Source organism: Cydia splendana, chromosome 18 (genome assembly GCF_910591565.1).
Source record: "Cydia splendana chromosome 18, ilCydSple1.2, whole genome shotgun sequence".
Classification (NCBI taxonomy): domain Eukaryota; kingdom Metazoa; phylum Arthropoda; class Insecta; order Lepidoptera; family Tortricidae; genus Cydia; species Cydia splendana.
Window position 1 is genome coordinate 3,864,049 of NC_085977.1, and position 19,200 is coordinate 3,883,248.

The 19,200-nt window shown below is 39.1% G+C and overlaps 1 protein-coding gene across 1 annotated transcript; it reads right to left on the minus strand.

Annotated features, from left to right (window-relative positions):
- Positions 1-1,963: 1,963 nt before the first annotated feature.
- Positions 1,964-17,356, minus strand: LOC134799338 (synaptotagmin-16). The gene is made up of 11 exons (XM_063771742.1): positions 17,023-17,356; positions 16,771-16,950; positions 15,456-15,547; positions 10,145-10,354; positions 8,865-9,020; positions 7,762-7,870; positions 6,865-7,028; positions 6,102-6,311; positions 5,632-5,796; positions 3,699-3,863; positions 1,964-3,345 (listed from the first exon to the last, which is right to left on the minus strand). The coding sequence occupies exons 1-11, from the start codon at positions 17,057-17,059 to the stop codon at positions 3,313-3,315; spliced, it is 1,521 nt and encodes a 506-aa protein (XP_063627812.1). The 5' UTR covers positions 17,060-17,356; the 3' UTR covers positions 1,964-3,312.
- Positions 17,357-19,200: the final 1,844 nt, after the last annotated feature.

Below are 19,200 nucleotides of genomic sequence, written 5' to 3' on the forward strand. Positions count from 1 at the left end.
TTGAAGTAGTAAATGATTAACCAGATGAGTAGACTTGCTACGTGTAGAGTTATAATTTTAATGAAAAATAGCGTGTGCCGATAATTAACTTCTGTGTAAAATGGTAAATATTGTATTTTGTAAAAACATACTTCAAATGTTTATAAATTATAAAACAAATTGTCATTTTACAGTCGAGTATCGTATTAGGTGAAAAGTTTTATTTCAAATACTTTTCTGAAAAAAATAATACAAACTGTAGTCTAAAAAGTTTTTGTCCTGTTCAAATTAGTCTAGAAAAAATAATATAACTGTAAGGGCATGTAAGTAATTCTTAAGTTATCTATGTATTATTATGGATTTAATTAACTATTTATAAATAAGTAAAATAATTTGTTATTATAATAAGCTTAATAAACACAAAAAAATATTCGTATGATTGCTAGCAAAGAATATACATCAGTACCACCTATTTAATGTAGAGTATTTTTGGCTTTATGAGTATTGTTCAGTAGGTATTATAATGACGGTAATATAATCATCTTTAAATAAGTGATATACCTAATATTGGTCATTTGCGATTTTAAGTACGATATCGTTAAACGCATAAGTAACTACTTTTTTTTAACTAAGGGACCATATTTTGACACAAATTCAAGTGGGATAGGTAAATAATTATTTTATATTATAACATTCACTGCATTGCAGTTTTCATCTATTCTATGCCTGCCTTTCATTAGTTTTAGTAATGGAGTTTTCAACAGAATAAAATAAAATGTTGAGTCAACATATTATATTCTTACAAATCGTAGGCAAATATTAACGGTTTACAGAAATCCCCAATACGTACGTAGTAAGCTATATGTATGTTTACAGATACAAATATCATGTCAAAACATCTACTAATTTTTAGGCATTTCTAAAATTCCGCCAACTTCCGAAGCAGCAACATTGTAAGGGGTAGTTATATATTCTTTTTTTTGTTACCTGGCAGTGGGTGGGTATTACCCTACAGAGACGAAAATTGTCAATAAATTCAATAGGTATATCAAATATCAAAATAAACATCAAAGTAGCAATATACTTTTTAGATTTTGGAATGCTTGCCGGAATGATTAGTAGTCGTCGTCGCGTGTTGAGTGTACGACATGACACTGTATCGGCGTCAGAAAGTGCAGGGAAAATATATGCACACCTCTAAATACAAATGTCACAGATGCTGCGTCACGAGAGAAAACTATGCTTAGGGTTACGGCGTAGAACCGTGGCACCCCCGAGCGGTGAAAGAGTTACCGAATGTAAAAAACGTCGACTGCAAATGTCCTATTTTATTATATGTTTCATTCAAGAACGTAAGTTTAGAACATTGAATACCTAACAAGTCTACGTAACTCTCGTCGTTACAATTTAATTACCATTATATTTGCCTACGACTACAAAAACGTACCTACAACATAAGAACATACCTAGTGTTAAATGCTTATACCTACAAATAAGCCCTTATATATTTTCTTTTCCTTAATGACACTAACCTCCTTTTTACAGCAGGGGTGGACTACATATGATCCATCCCCGCAATATATGTGAAATTTAAAACGCGACAGTTAAAAATTTACCAAAAATCTATATTAACAAGCAATAAACTATATCGTATTAAGTATATAAATATTCGCTTCGTTTCTTTGGTCATACCGCTCTATATCGAGTTGACTTACGCGAGTAAATACGTACCAAGTCCTAGCTTTGCTTCACATAAGAGATTCTGCGGAAATAAGTCGTTATGTACTCCTACTAACAAAAATACACTTAACTGACCAATTAAAGGCCTTATTCCTTTGCAATAAGGTTAACGATTGCCAATGATGGTATCATAGTATATATACCAAAATCCTCTATTCTAAACATATACATAGAATACCGTTGAGTAGGTACCTGAAAGTGAAAGTACTATAGGAACAAAAATGCTGAACATAATATCATGTATATGGCGTAGTATGTTACATTAAAAAAATGCCTAATTATTAAATAGGTACTATAAATGTATAGTGAGTGGTTTTGTGATAATAATATCCTTATATTTATACAACCTTGGGTTATTATAATTATTCTGAGATTATGTTATATTCGAAACAAACGTTACGAGAAATGTATTGTAGTGTAGCAGAATCAGAGGAAATACTGTAAAACTTATTCTATGTATTATCTTTAAAAGCATACGATACATTATGTTCTGGTCGGGCTGATTAAATTGCATATATTAATTAATTGCAGTTAACTGGCAATTACATTTTTAAATAACTATATCATTAAAATTTTGACGGTTTTCTATCACTATTTTGTATGTGTATGTTTACTAACAGTTTTCAAATGAAGAATATATGGTGTATACGATAATAATTGCTTAATAGTATGTATGTATGTGTACATGTATACATATACTTATATATAACCTCGTTATGTACCGTATCCTACTCTCACCAGTATTGTGCGCTGCGAGTCGTCCCTTCATATAAAATGCTACTTACGATTACGCTAACTTTTGGAATCCAAGTAAAATATTTCATACAAACAATGGTTTCAAAAGTATTAGGTATCTCTTACTCTATGTTTACATTACAACATTCAAACTCGAAATCAAATCAATACGAAGCCTTTCTAAGGAGTTAACATATTAATATTATTAATTTAAGATAAAATACAAGTATTTATTCGTATTTATATATAATATCTATAAGCAAATATGCTTCGTAGGCAGAAGCTAATACTTAAAAAGACAGACTTTCCACGGTTTTTCGTACAAATTCGAGCAACCAATTGATGATAGATCCTAAAGAGCAACATGTGTAAATATAAATATATATTCTATGTATAAATATAATGGGACAAAGATAGTCATGCGTAAAACGCTATATTATATTTGGAAAAGCTATTAAGAGAACTGAACTCAGAATAGAACAATTCCCTTTCAATGCGTTAAATCTACAATTCAAGCTATCGTTACTATATATTGGAGTTTATTTAAAACACATAAATTCTTAGTAGAATTTTCAAAATCCATAAAATCTTTGTAACATCAAATTCAATCAGTCAGAAACGTGCGTGCGTCTTACACTCGTGTTATCGACACACCAATGCAATAAGATCTGCATCTGAAGTGCAGTCAATACAAAGCTTGCTCGCGAAAAGATCCGGAGATCTGGAACAGAAGCGAGTGGGCGCCGGGCCGGAGGCCGCGGGCGAGTCCACTCGAGTCGGCGAGGCCGAGTCAGGGGCGAAGGGCCCTGGCGAAGTCAGTTCTCAAGCCGGCGCGTCGGCGCGCTAGGTCGGTGAACGTCAGGACTCCAGCAACACATGCCAGCGTTGAACCTGAGGATGAGGAACCGGTTCAGAACCTGTTTCATGAAACAACTTCCACACGCTTACAGCAGTACGGATTTACCATGACCTGATCTGAGGCTAAGAAACCGCTATTCACGATATAATTTTTTGACGAACCAAACGTTGGCAAAGACTATACGAGCCTCGTTTAAAAACAAATAGTATCATACCTATTGATCACGGCCCTCTCAGTAGTTTTGGAGTAATGTCGTTCTTGGATACACCTGTGAGGTCTTCCGGAGGAAGAACAATCAAATGACATCGTTCTGCTTCACAATTTGCTCTACCTAACTAATGGTGAGTCTGTCGTTCACTGTCAATGAGAAATAAGGGTCCCTTACTTGTTCCCCGTGTCCCTCGCATAGCTCTTGCCAATGGCGCTCCTCGTCACGACCCGAAGGGCTGTGTCCCAGCGAGAACCAGCCCACCATCTCGTTCCGTTTCACGCTGCGCCGCCACCACACAGATACCATCAGGGTCACCTCGGTTAGTTGGAACAGGGCCACCTGGAAAATAGATAGCACGCTTGAGAAGACCTAGAAGCCTTCAGCAGCATATATGGTTGACCTAATATATTGATTGGCTAAAGAATGAGTCTACGAGTACGAAAGGTACCGTAAAATGGGGTGAGTAGGGTTCGCGGGTTATGAATGGGGAGAGAAGGGATGAAAGGGGGGTGAGATGTGATTTTAAGGCTACTGCTACAAAAATAATGTATTCCAATTTAAAATGGATCTATAGTAATAGGTACTCATGATAAAAAAAATCGATCCAACAATCTTCCAAAATTACCTTTGTATGAAAACTCAACTCACCCCAAATACGAGGGACTACGGAGTGAGGTGGGATTTTCTGTTTATCGTCAAAGTTATGAAATTGAACTACCCAAAATAAAATAAAAACTAAAATACAAACGTCCGGAACACTTATTATATACACCATTCAGTTTGCATATGTAAAAATGAGTATGGCGATATTTTTGGCAAAATCTTTCCATTCGCAAAATTTACCAGTCGTTTTGTTTCCTTTCGCTTGTTTTGCCGAAGTTTATTTTGTTGGTATCTATTTTTATCGAATGCGATAATTCCATTAGCATATTTTACCGATATTACAATAGCTTAGCTTCTCTTCTATATTTTTTCGAATATATTTTTTTCTATACTATTTTTTTCCTTACGCACTTTTTATTAATTTGGTGAAATCTATAAGTACTTACATATTTTTTGTCAGAGTTGCAATTTCAATAGTTATGTGTGGGTTGTCTTATTTCTGATATCGTTACTTTTTAGGGTTCCGTACCTCAAAAGGAAAAAACGGAACCCTTATAGGATCACTCGTGCGTTTGTCTGTCTGTCTGTCTACTGTCACAGCCGATTTTCTCCGGAACTACTGGACCAAATAAGTTGAAATTTGGTACACATATGTAAGTTTGTGACCCAAAGACGGACATGTAACGTAAACAAAATAATTTTAAACATGGGGGCCACTTTTGAGGGGTAAATGAGAAAATTAAAAAATAAAGTTTTTCAAACTATATTGTGTTACATATCAAATGAAAGAGCTCATTGTGAGAATCTCAAATATATTTTTATAATTTTAGAATAAACAGTTTAGAAGTAATTCAAGAAAATAGGCAAAAAATGACCATTCCCCTATATCTCCGAAACTATAAGATAAGTCTTACCTAAGTTTTAGGAACTGTAAATCCAAGTTTACTTAATACACCTAGTGCTAAAGTAATCATAAACAGTGCTAGCAAGAAGGCACCCAAAATAAATATAAGATTCAGGAAACAATGCGAACAGAAACGGGGCTTTTAAGAACAAAAGAGAATGGGAAATTATCAATTGGGATACATAAAGATTGGGAAATTATGAGAATGGGATTGTTACTACTGGAAAAAAAAAGCAACCGGGGAATAAGCTACAGAAAAAAAACCATTGGTAAATATAAGCTACAGGAAAAAGACGATTGGTAAATTTTGCGAATGGAAAGATTGCTATCAGAAAAAAAAGATTTTGGCAAAAATATCGCCATACTCTCAAAAAGTAGGTACCTTACTTAATATAAAATAGGCTTGACTTGAGGGCCTTGCAGTTGCGGTCACATAATCTTCAGCTAAAATTGGGGACTGATGGATTTTGGGTGCGTAATGACATTTCCATCGGGCTTTAACGAAATAGCGATAACGAATAACTCCTTAGTGCGGCCTATCATGCCTAGCGAACTGATGAGGCCCAGTTCCACGTGTCCTTGCTGGGAGATGAACTGTACCTGGAAGATGAAGAGCTCCTTATAGAGCGGGTTGGACTGCGCGCGGCGCGTGGTGGACTTGCAGCGACCCATCTCCATGCCCAGCGAGCTGATGAGGCTCAACTTCACGTACGTGTCCGGAGCCTTGTTGGGGGACAGCTTACGGAAATGCGTGCCTTTTATCACCTGCACAAAGAATGATTAAAATAGTATTTTTCCACGTATGACTAAGGGCCAGGTCGTTAATTATCACCTAAACCTAACCTAGCGGCCTAGCCAAGGTGACAATCGCTTGCTCTTCGCCATCGAATCGCTTTGTGTCTCTCTATCGCTGCTCCTTATTAGTGTGACAGTGACAGTTGCGTTACGTTCGCTACGGAGCGATAGCCTAACCTCACTGTAGACCGTTTATGTAAGACTGCAGCATCGGTTGATGTCCCAGGACAGACTTGACAGCCATAGTAATATAATAGATGATAATAGAATCATACCTCTACAGACAAATGTCCCGTGATAGAACTGTACTGGAGTCCAAGCAGAAGTTCAGGAGCGGAGCGGGCGCTGCAGCATGAAGACGCGGAATCCGAGCGAGCCAGGCTGCAGGATTCACCGCCACCCGTCGGCGTGGTCGTCGTGATGGACGATGGAGACGCCAATACCCCCGACATGGACATGGAGTGGTTCAGTTCTAGCTTCGGGAGCTGTAAACAATATTGACAGTTGAAATATTTGCCGTATTAATGCTTAAATTCCCACGAAGTCACAAACACTCACACTGCAGTGGGGCGATGGCTATGAAAGCGGGGTGTGAGCGCGGCAGCTGCTTGGCGCGTCGCGGCGTAACACGGTGGAGGCACGGGGCATGAGGGTACGCTGCCTTCCAGCACAGGAAGCGCGAGCGATGCGCTTTCATAAATCCTAATATTGACTGTACTATGGCTCATTTCACTTTCATCATCAGAAACCGATGTAGACATCGAAAGGAAAGGACAGAGAAAAAAGGACGGGATAAATTATGTTACCCAGCTATCTTTTAAGTACCTACTTTAAATGATAGACAACAGGTACCTGTAGACTAGGCTGCTGCCGCGGCGCCAGCTGCAGCCACAGGCTGTTCTCCAGCTCCAGATTAAGTGTCGCGAAGGACACGGCCGCCTCGCCCAAGAGGCGCTGCCGCCGCATGCGCTCGCAGCCGTAGATGCGGATACGTAGTCCAGACCGTATACCTCTGGTAATAGTGGACGTTAGACCTACCTGAAGACTAGGCTGCTGCCGCGGCGCCAGCTGCAGCCACAGGCTGTTCTCCAGCTCCAGATTAAGTGTCGCGAAGGACACGGCCGCCTCGCCCAAGAGGCGCTGCCGCCGCATACGCTCGCAGCCGTAAATGCGGATTCGAAGTCCTAATCCGTATACGTCCTCTGCGAATATATTAGTAAAGGTTAGTTTTGTCACGCATATATATGAAAAAAACCGGCCAAGTGCGAGTTGGACTCGCGCACGAAGGGTTCCGTACCATTATGCAAAAAACGGCAGCAAAAAAATCACGTTTGTTGTATGGGAGCCCCACATTAATATTTATTATATTTTGTTTATAGTATTTGTTGTTATAGCGGCAACAGAAATACATCATCTGTGGAAATTTCAACTGCCTAGCTATCACGGTCCATGAGATACAGCCCGGTGACAGGCAGACAGACAGACGAACAGACGGACAGCGGAGTCTTAGTAATAGGGTCCCGTTTTTACCCTTTGGGTACGGAACCCTAAAAAAGAACACTGTCGGTAAGGGATTCCAGGTCACCCCTGCCGTCTTAATTTTCCCTCAAGTTTCAAGTTTTTAGGGTTCCGTACCCAAAGGGTAAAACGGGACCCTATTACTAAGACTCCGCTGTCCGTCCGTCTGTCACCAGGCTGTATCTCACGAACCGTGATAGCTAGACAGTTGAAATTTTCACAGATGATGTATTTCTGTTGCCGCGCTATAACAACAAATACTAAAAAGTACGGAACCCTCGGTGGGCGAGTCCGACTCGCACTTGTCCGGTTTTTTATTGTATGTAATAATCAGGTTACATTGCCTCTGTTTGTTTCACTACTTTACTTGGATACTGTTCCACTTGTGATGACAACTTTAGGTACTTTTTTGCTTACCTGGATTAATTTTGTGAAGAACGAAGCTTTCCATGTATTGAGGATTTTCACCATTTCGTATCTTAGATTTGAACTTTTGCCTCTTCAATGGTAGAAGGACTATTCGAACCTGCAAACAATAATTTAAAATTTATAATCTTAATTAATTTATCCATACATATAGGTTTTTTTTCTAGCCTATTTGAGTGTCACACTGCTGGGCAAAGGCCTCTCCCCTTAATTTCCATGACTCCCGATTTGGTGTTTCCTTTCAGGAACCTGTCCAGGTCATCGCGCCATCTCCGTTTGGGCCTGCCGCGCCCACGTCCCTCTACCGGCATCCACTTGGCGGCTAAACTAGCCCACCTCTCCAGATGCATGCGGTAGACATATAGGTATTATTTAAAGTTAATGTGGCAATACTATTAATACAATGTGATATTTACTTGTGCCTAGAAAGAATACCAGGGCCATTAACATTCGTCACAGACATCGTTAGGACAGAAATTAATCAATTCATTTCAGCGTTCGATTCCGTCACTAGAGGCTTTAAATTAAATATAATCAAACAGTGGTGGTAAGTCGTAACCTACCCTATTGAAATATAATAATAGAGAAAGAAATTGTGCCTAGAAATTGCCACCTTTTACAGCTATTTACTTAACCTAATGCTTTTAACCTTTCGTCACCCGCCGTGTCATATCACCTCTAAATGAACCCCGGTGAACTTAGCTCGCTTATTGTTCACATGAGCGATGGACCTTCTAATCAAATACCTAGAACATTCAGAGGATTCTAAATATTATTAGCTTTTTTTATTGCTCAAGTATTCGCAAATTAAATAATATACGCTGTAAATTAAATACACTTTATACCTACCTAGGTAGTCAGTTTACTTTTTTTGGCTATTAATTGATATCAGTTTTGAATACCACGCTTCTCATTGCGGCATAGTCAATTTGGCCATTTTGGCCATGTTTGAAGAGCAAAACAGTCCGACACTGATATTGACAATATTTATATGTGTTAAAAAAATAATTGCTCTAGCTTGAAAAACCACGGAGGAAACAGTCAAGTACGTTTGTATGAAGAAATGACCACACCTGTTGGCTCTTAACCCTAACCTGACTCTGCAGCAGCGGTTGTGGCGTGCGTTGCGGCAACGCGCGCGCTTGCAGCACGTGCACCGTCATGCTGCGGACCGGCGCATCATACAGCAGGGTTAATTCCACGGAGCCGCGTTCTTGGCTGCTGCTCTCTCCGCAGAGGAGCGACGTGTCCTGAGGGCAAGTAAGGGGTGATTCAGACGGCGCGCGTTTAGTTTAGTTACATTGCGGACTGTTGGTTACATCCAATTCAACCGACCGATCAAAAACCGCAATGTAATGAAACTCGCATACGACTTCTCGCACCGTCTAAATGAGCCCTAAAGTTGAAAAATTATTATGCTGATCCTTCTGATCGTTTCGGCCACAGTGGTTGTACAATTCCGGCATACCTAGACATCATTATATGTAAGAAAGAGCCAGACAAAACAGGGTCTTATCTATCTGGTTCTCTCTTTAGTTGGCCTACTACCGATGTGTTATTTTGTAATGTATATCAGCTCTTGGCGGTCTAGTCAAGTCAAGTTACAATCATGCAATGCTCAATCTCAAAACTGTAGGTTTTGGGCATGAAACTTATATTATGAATGAGATGTCGCTATTTGGACCGTAATCAATCAATCAATCAAAGCATTTATTTTCAGACAACTAAGGCCCATAGATACATAGGTACCTAACATACCTTACAAACTAACATATATACAATAATAAAAATCTTAAATACTTAAAAAAATCATTTCCGGGACGCAGATTCCCACGGAACCGCCGAAATATCACACCCTTTGCCTTTTGTCGTGTTAAGGATGACTCACGCTAGACCGGGCCGAGGCGTCCGACATATCATTTTCTATGACGGCTGATCGGTGATCACGTGGTGCTTTCCATAGAAAACAAAGCTCCGGAAGCTCCGGCCCGGTCTAGCGTGAGTCATTCTTTAGTAGGTAGTTTTGTAGTGTTAAAGGAATGAAATAAATAAATACCTACGACCTTTACGTTTTAAAACACCCTAGTGTAACCCATTTACTAGCGCCAGGTCAAGGAACAGTTTAATAGGGCTATTAAATACTGAAACGGACACCTCTACCCCGTGCCCTGTTTTATCTTTCCACGCGAAGCAATTAAACGCATGCAAATTAAATTAACCCCCGTTAATATGATAAAAGAACGTAAAACTACTTAGAGGATGTAACCAAACGGAGTAGCCATTAATAGGCGTTCCCCTCTGTAGAAAATAGGCGGCCAATGGTCACCTGTCCTCATATTCGATGGTCCTTGTAACCGGAACCAACACTACTTACATTATGAACGATGACGTCACTGTCCACGCTGCTCTGAGCCTCAAGCGTGTGGATGTACTCGGCCCGCCGCGGCACCACATCGTCTATCCTTGTCTCTCGCAGGGTGCTCTCCCGTAGCGCCGTCTCGACCAACTCCACCTCCACTCCTGCTTTTATTGGTGCTGCGTTCTCGTTTTTCTCTTCGTAGTGGCATCCCACTTCTTCTTTATCCTATTTGGAAGACTTTGATTAGAAATTTTGTAGCTGAGGATGGTCAGACATGTTCAGTTAGTAGACGTAATAATAGTAAAGGCACCGAGATAGGCACAAAATAAAATGCGTCATACTGTAACTGATAATTTAGCAGGCTGAAGAAGATGGTCCCGTAATACGGCCCTCTCACCTTGTGAAGCAACTACTTATAAGTTGTTAAACGCTGATGGTGTATGACAGCTTAGTTCAGTTACAACAAAACGTACTTTTATCTTTGTACAGCGCCATCTAATTTAGCTGTTAGTTTTGTGGCTAGAATATTTTGCTTCCCTTTACGCGTCAGTATTGATTTAAAGGTAGAAGAAGGCCTAGTGGAACTATTAATGTTATATTATCGACGATAAAAAATAGTCCGACGGGCTTAAAATAGTTTCTCTACTCCCTCAAGGTGGAATATTAATTTCTAGGTTATGGTTACCGCCATTGTTTTGCACAAAGTGTGTTTGGAGCATTCCACGGGCTATCCCGTACAAACGCATTTAGAACTTTTTTTTCGGCGTTTAAAGCTGACAATTATTTTTCTGGTCATATTTTTGACCATTTATTACAGAAAAAGAAACTCCTATACCTGCAAATCTTCAGAAAACTCGCGTTTGTACGGGACAACGGTATAAGACAATTTCATGGAATGCTCCATTTGGTTGAATTTAAGACTGCCCGGTCTGTAATTACTATCACGTGCTGCTAATTTCGTTTATGCTTCAACATTGTGCCTTGTGCCCCACCATCACCTACACCTTACACTTACACTTGTGCTACACCTTATAAAACAAAGTCACCTGCCGCGTCTGCCTGTTTGTATGTTCGCGATAAACCCAAAAACTACTGAACGGAATTTCATGCCGTTTTCACCTATCAGTAGAGTGATTCTTAGGAAGGTTTAAGTGTATAATATGTTAGGGTTTTGTGTAACCCGTGCAACAATATAACATCGTTTGTGACATTTGAAAAAGAATAGATAAACGTTATAAAATTGACCAAAGTTAGCCTTCAACAAACGTTACTTAATAACTCACACGTCTGTTATTCCAGACGTGGGTAGATGTACTAAGTACTAAACCCCGTGACACGTTAAAATGTCAAACATGTCAGCCGTCATTAACTATTTACTCGACACGGCGGCACGTCGGCCAAGGGCAATCCAATTACAGTGAGCGTAAACAAATCACATTCGCTGTCAGAAGCCAAAACAAATGGGGCAGGCGAGTTGACGTGATTTCACACGCGTTTCTCTATACCTACACCCAAATATCTAGACACTCGCCAAGACTTCGAAAATCCTGACATTTCAGGCATTTCAGGGCGAATCCTGGCGTATGGCAACCCTAGTTTCGGCTGACTGCCCGATTCGAAACACTGATTTAAACTTCCACGATTTTTACTCATGACTAAATTGTACAACGGGACTAAGGGCAATTGCACCAACCACATTTGACAGACTGATCAACGTCAGCCGGCGCCCCCAGCGCTTTACTATGAAACTTTCCATACATAAAAATTTTGCGAACTCTTTAACTAAACGATACGAACAGTTTGGTGCCACCGGCCCTTAATCGCGTATTTAAGTTTTAAGATTTACCTCCGACGTTAAATACGCGATTAAGTTCCGTTGTACAATTTAATAAGGCCCGATTAGAACTTTAAGATAAGTATACCAACGTCAAAAAATGTATAAAGATATGATATGGATTGGATTTTATCCATGTCGTATCTTTAGCATTAAAGTTCGAAGTTCGAATCAGGCCGTAAGCCGAAATAGGATCTTAATCTGTGACCAAATTGTGTGAATTAAAATGTAACATCTTGGAATAAAAAATAAATATTAAAATGTGATATATTCATAGAAATATGACATTGTTTCACTTTGTCATTGCAAATAGCATGCAGTGTTAGCATGGTCCGACTCTAACTATAACTTACCATCTAAAGTGGTGTTTAAGATACGGGTAACATAGATATATCACATATTCAACCTCTAAAATGTTATTACCTACTAACCACAATTTTATGACATCGTTGGCGACAAGGTTACAAGGATAAAGTATAAATTACGATAAAGTAATGGCTATTTTACTCATTTCCGATATTAATGAACTACATAATGGCACTAATATTTTTTCAAAATAGGAATTTAGTATTATAGAATATCTATGATAAGAGAATAATAAAAGTAAAAATTAAGAATAAGGGTACCTCTACAATTATTCTATGACGAGTAAATAATTCTATTGCATGCTTCTTTAAACATTATTAACTACCAAATCAAATAACATGCTCTCTGTTTCAATTCAGGGTTATTTTTTTGACAAAAGAAATATTTTTATGTTATTTTGTTAAAGAGCGGTTCGGAGTAAATTTTAACCGATCGCGACTATAAGTAGAGTGTTGCGACAGTCGCGAATCGCAGGATTTGCCAGTTTAAATATAAATGGCCGATGTTGACACCGTCTGGAACGAATCTGGGACAACTCTTGAACGATTGCGAAACTATACTTGCACAGCTTCAGTATGAAACCAAAGTTTATTGTGATTTTTTTAACATTTCAGTAAGTTTTTATTTTCGTAATTATTTTATTTTCTTTTGACAAACTTTACCAAACAATATCTTCTGCAATAACCTCGCAAGGCCCTGTGTACGAGTAGGTCCATATCTTGTAAAAAAATAATTCGAGGTTTGAACGCTTAATAGAAATAAAAGAACTTCCAAAATTGGCCTGGGTCTTACGAGGGCAATTGTGAACCGGTATAGGCTGTAGAGGTCTACAGTTGCTACGCCGTAGCGCTACGAGCCGTAGCAGGCTGTTACCAGGCCTGTGTTTGCAGGCAAATACCTAGTAGAAGCTAGTGCTAAATTTAGTGAACAATGACGGCTATTTAAAAAAATCATTGTCTGTGATACCTACTGATGTGCGACAGTATTTCGCGGCGAGATAGACTACCCGTCCCTCTTTAATTAACATAGAAAAATGTAAAAAAAAAGACTTTTTGGAATGGCCGTAATTTCGTTATTGACGAAAAATAATATCATGAAATATATTGGCAAAAAATGAATTAAATATGATGCCAGCTTGTTAAATCTAAAAATGTGAAGAAACCATCATATATTTATCTTAAGGTTCCGTCACACAGGCGCTTTTTCCGGGCGGGGCGTGAGCGTTTTATATGTAAAACGCTCACTCCCCGCCCGGAAAACGGGCCTTAATTATGTCGTGTCCATAACTCTTCTTAGTGCCACTTGCACCATCCCACTAACCCGGGGTTAACCGGTTGAACCTGGAGTTACCATGGGATGATGCAAGTGGCCCTTAGTGTCATAACAATTTACTTGATTTCAGCCTAGCAGATTTGAAAAGGGTTCTCATTAAACTTTTGCTCTTGCACGTGTACGCACCTGTAGGTATATATATAAAAAAAAAGAGGTATATTCAAAAGCAGTTTCATACAAATTTACGCCGTTTTGAGTTTACTTGTATTCGTATGATTAAGGGTCGTTGATTATTTATTTAAAATCCTTTATTCATATGCTGAAGGCAGCTGTTGGAGGTATAGTTAATAAACATCAAATCATACTCTCCACGAAAATAGAACAGCAAAAAAACTTTTGAACTCGGTCGCGTTTATAAAATATCACGTTACATTTACAGCTCTTTACTTTGATATAAAAACAGTAGAGCAACGTGATATTTAACAAAACGTGCCCTTGGTTACAACAAAAAACCGGGCAAGTGCGAGTCGGACTCGCGCACGAAGGGTTCCGTATCATAATGCAAAAAAAAACAAAAAAAAAGCAAAAAAAAAAAACGGTCACCCATCCAAGTACTGACCACTCCCGACGTTGCTTAACTTTGGTCAAAAATCACGTTTGTTGTATGGGAGCCCCATTTAAATCTTTATTTTATTCTGTTTTTAGTATTTGTTGTTATAGCGGTAACAGAAATACATCATCTGTGAAAATTTCAACTGTCTAGCTCTCACGGTTCGTGAGATACAGCCTGGTGACAGACAGACGGACGGACGGACGGACGGACGGACGGACGGACGGACAGACGGACGGACGGACGGACAGCGAAGTCTTAGTAATAGGGTCCCGTTTTACCCTTTGGGTACGGAACCCTAAAAACGAATCTTCAGACTCCCTTTGTGGCCTTGTCTTATCAAGGTTGTATTATCTTCTCAGGGATGTGAAATACGGAGTTAAACCAATTCCCCGTGATTTTAGAAAAAGAAAACAATATATGTTGTGCAACAAGAACATTTTCAGCAATAATATCTTGTACAATGAAGAGTGTAAAAATATCTGAACAAATGTTATTTGTGATGACATATACAGGTGTATTGGGGTAGTTTGTGATCACTCCCAAATGTCGTTGTAATTTTCGAAAGTATTCGACATTCGTGATTCGATTTTACCTCAAAGTATGTTACCTATTTTTGCGCACTTCGCTTTACAAAATATTATTTCATATGGCCTCTGATGCTCGCGCGGGTTCGTACCTGGTGCAAAGGCTGGCCATCGCTATCCAACGTGGTAACGCGGCAAGTGTGATGGGCACCTTTGCACCCGGTACAGACCGCGGAGGTCTTTTAGATTAAAATATTTTAATATTTAGATATATTTAAGTTATTTTTGTATGATTTTTTTTATATACCATTAACCTTTTGTATATTTTTTTTTTCAGATGGGTACACAAATGTGAGTGGGATAAATAAGGAACTGCACTACAAAGTTGCTCCGTTTGTGCATTGAGTTAGGCGTACCACATAGGGGCCAAAATTAAGCATTGAAGTCTCTAGAGCCTTTCCATGCCAATTCTGCAATCCATTGCATTACAAAGTGTGGCAATATCATCATTAATGTCAAATTCTAAGAAAATATGACGATTAATGACACTATATACCTTCCTTTGTTTCATTCAAGTCGGTCCAAACTTAGCTTAAACGGAGTCTATGGTTTCGGAATATTCTCTATGGCACCTGTTACTTTGTATGGTGTCATAGACAACATTTCATGACCATAGACCGGGGCTTAATTTCAGCCCGTTGGTCTTTAATGTCTCACCTGCTGTATGCGCAAGCGTTGCTCTTCGTCGTCGTCGGACGGCTCGAACGCGAATATTCGGTCGGGATAATGGATCGGTTTCGACAAAGTATCTATAACAACACAGACGTATGGACAACGTCAATCGATATATACGCAGTACTACAGTTATACTATATGTAATCTAGCTATATATATAACAACTACTTATAAACTAAGTCTAACCCCCTTATTCATAAACGCGCTACAAACCTCGATTATCTAATAATCGTTTGTCCTTATCTGTCATTTTGACTTATGTATTTGTAGGAAAGGGACAAAACTTAATTTAACTAAATCAGGTCCGTAAAGTTTTATGAATAAGGAGGTAAGTCTTAAACGGTAATTCGGGTGCGGTTGTAGCAAAAGTTTGGGAAAGAACCTTTGCTTTTTTTCTGATTCTAAATTAAATCGATTTTTTTTAATTATATAGGAGGCAAACGAGCAGACGGATCATCTGATGGTAAGCGATTACCGCCGCCTATGGACACCCGCAACACCAGAAGAGTTGTAAGTGCGTTGCCGGCATTTAAGATGGGAGTACTAACGCTCTTTTCTTGAAGGTTTGAAGGTTGTATCACTTGTATAGGTCCGGAAATACCGCATTTATCCTTAGAATGATATCAAATTTGTGTTTGTATGTAGGTAGTTTAAGACAGAAAATCTTATAAATAGCATTTATAAGATTGTGGAAATTTACATAGCACTTCACCCTTCAAATGTATCTAGAAACTTAAATATTTTAATTAAGTACTTACCTAAGTTTATTTTCTCCAAATAAAAAAGTTACAATTACGTATTTAAGACTGAAAGTAGTAGGCATATATAAAACAACGCACTACTACAAATTTTGGGTTATAAATTGAATAGAATTAGGTGAAAACTCTAGTTAGGTGGATAACAATGACTAAATATTAGGGACATGGAATGGAGGCGCGTGTTTAGACATTAAAAATAGGTACTGTATTAAAAGTACCTACCAGTTTATAGTGAAAAATACAAACAAAAGAATCTCCAACTGAAAATAAACGAACCTTGCTACAAACGCACCCTACAGTAAAGATTAAGTGCTAAAGATAGCAGATAACGAACATTAATGTTGTCCTTACTTAGCATGGAACATGGAACCTAGCGTTCTGCGCCCTTGACTCTACTACACTAAAAAATAAATTAATTCTATGACGGCTTCACAGACCTTCGCTAGCGTTGAACAAACTCAATCAAATATTCATAACAAAATCGATTAGGTAAACTATGTTTACTGTGTTTTCTAGATTTCTATTTAAGTTAAGAATACCGTGAGCATTGTCGAGAGTGAGGCAGGGCGCGTCGGGTCCCGCGTTGACAGTGAGGACCCCGTGGCAGCCCTTCCTCGCGAAAACCGCTCCGTGGCACCACCGTCGTCCCAGAAACAGCAGCACCACCAGCACAACAGCAGCGAACGCCGCTACGGCACTTATATACGCCGTCGCTTCCACTACGAACAACAACAACACTTGCACAACACATTCATTTAAACCCAAGCAATTTTACATCTAATCACTCATACCATTTGTCGGATTGATAGGACCGATGCTAGCCACCATCGTGACTCATGTGGTTCTGAGTCGCATGTTTAGTTTAAGACGTGAGTTGGATAAAAGGCAGGGAAATAATCAGGACGTGTTGGCACGGTCTGGCTGTCAAAGACGCGCATGCGTGCTGCGGCAGAGGCTCGGCGGGGGTGTGTTGGGACGGGACTGCGCGCTATAGGGCAGGATTCCATCTATTCACAATCTGTTATACATTAGTAAGCTCTGTTTTGTACTCGCCTGTGAGCTCAACCTAGTATAAATTGGTACTGAGATGCGCTAAACCCACGCGCATTCAGAGGTCATATTAAACTGGTATGTTGGAAGTTTTTGGGAAGCATTGTGAATGTTCCGCCCACAGTTATAGGTAGGGATGATAAAGGACGTTCAAGGCCGCGTTTGGCACGTGCCGCGACCCTCAGGATACAGAGCTATAAGTAAGTATATACATTCAAATACGTTTAATCAATCGGATTATACAGGGTGGAATAAACGAATCGTTATCTGGATTCAGCTGCTGCTAAATGCAAGAAACAATTTTAAGTCAAATAAAAGTGACTTAAAATGCAATCATCCAAACAGCGTGAAAATAATATCACCATAAAGATACAACCTAGCTTTTAAAACGTGTAGGATTTTAATGTCTTGAGAATCATTAGAAGGTTAGAGTAGAAACGCATGTGACAGACCCACAGAACGACGAAGTGCTCCTAAGATGCTTTTAACTCTACTGTTTTCCGAGAAAACTTAAGATCATTGTATCTACTTATCCAAGCCAAAATTACATTAATTATAAAATACATCACATAATTACATTACATTTACACAAGTTACATAACACAAAAAAAATACACAAGTCAAAAAAAAGCAGTACTGACTGACTGACTACTGAGTCAGTCAAATATCCCACCCCGCGTCATCCCCGGGGCAAAGGTGCCCAAAACGCTCGCCGCATTACCGCGCTGAATCGCGATGGACAACCTCTGCACCAGGAATGACCCGGAGCGGGGATCCAGGCCTCTATCTCGCAAACGGTTCCCAACCTCCTTAAAAAACTCTCTAGCCTCTGAGCACCAACAACCAGCCGTTTCGACCGCCAGAGGCACAAACAAATAGCCGTCCAATTCCGCGTACTTCTCCCGTTTTCTCAGCGCCGCCACCTCAGCAGCTGCCCCTGCTGCCCTCACGGTGCGGGCAATGTGCGATGCAGCAAAAGTGCTGACGCATGTAAAAAAAAATAAAAAATAAAAATAATAATAAAAGTATGAAAGATAATTTTTGATGACCCAGGAAAATCGAGACTTCGGTTTCGGCAAAAAATCCGATTTCGGTCGAACACTAATATTTTTGCGCACTTTTGTTGTCCAATATCGCAATTCGCAGAGGATTGTATATGTACAATACAGCTTCTCTGAACTCTGAAGGTACCGTTTTCATTAGTTACAGCAGCGGTCGGCAACCAGCGGCCCGCGGGCCGCATGCGGCTATTTTGTATGTAATACTGACGAACGACAATGTCTGCTAAAGTCACAAATATTACCACAGTGCGGCCCGCGTCATCTTCGTTAACTACTTTGTGGCCCTTGGCTGCTAAGAGGTAGCCGACCGCTGAGTTACAGTAAAATTGTGGAATTGGTAGGAGGAGGAGAATTTTTACCTTTATTCATTTAATTTCTTAGATTAAGTAGGTTATTTATAATATGAATATAAAAGTAAAATATAAAAACACTTACAAAATAAGCATTAATTATTATCACCCACTGTAATGTTAACTTTTAAAACCGTAATAATTACGTAATTTGTTTTAACCATACTAATATTATTTACTGATTATTCTTAATGAAACGATTATATTTTTCTTACTTGACGTGTAAAATGACTTTACAAAAAATGAATATGAGTATGAATATGAGCTCGGAGTTTTCAGTTTTACAAACAATTCGAGTATAATATTTAAGTTAATATATCTCTAATATTTAAGCTGCTTTCCCTTTGAGTACGGTTCGTTACTTTAACATGTAAATATACGTTTCAATTGCTTGTCAAATTCATGTTTGCATAAACGATATTACAGGTAATAAGCTTACAGTTGACGTAATCTAATCAGGTTAGAGCATTATTAGCAGTCCATTATTGTAGCTACAGCCCTACACGTA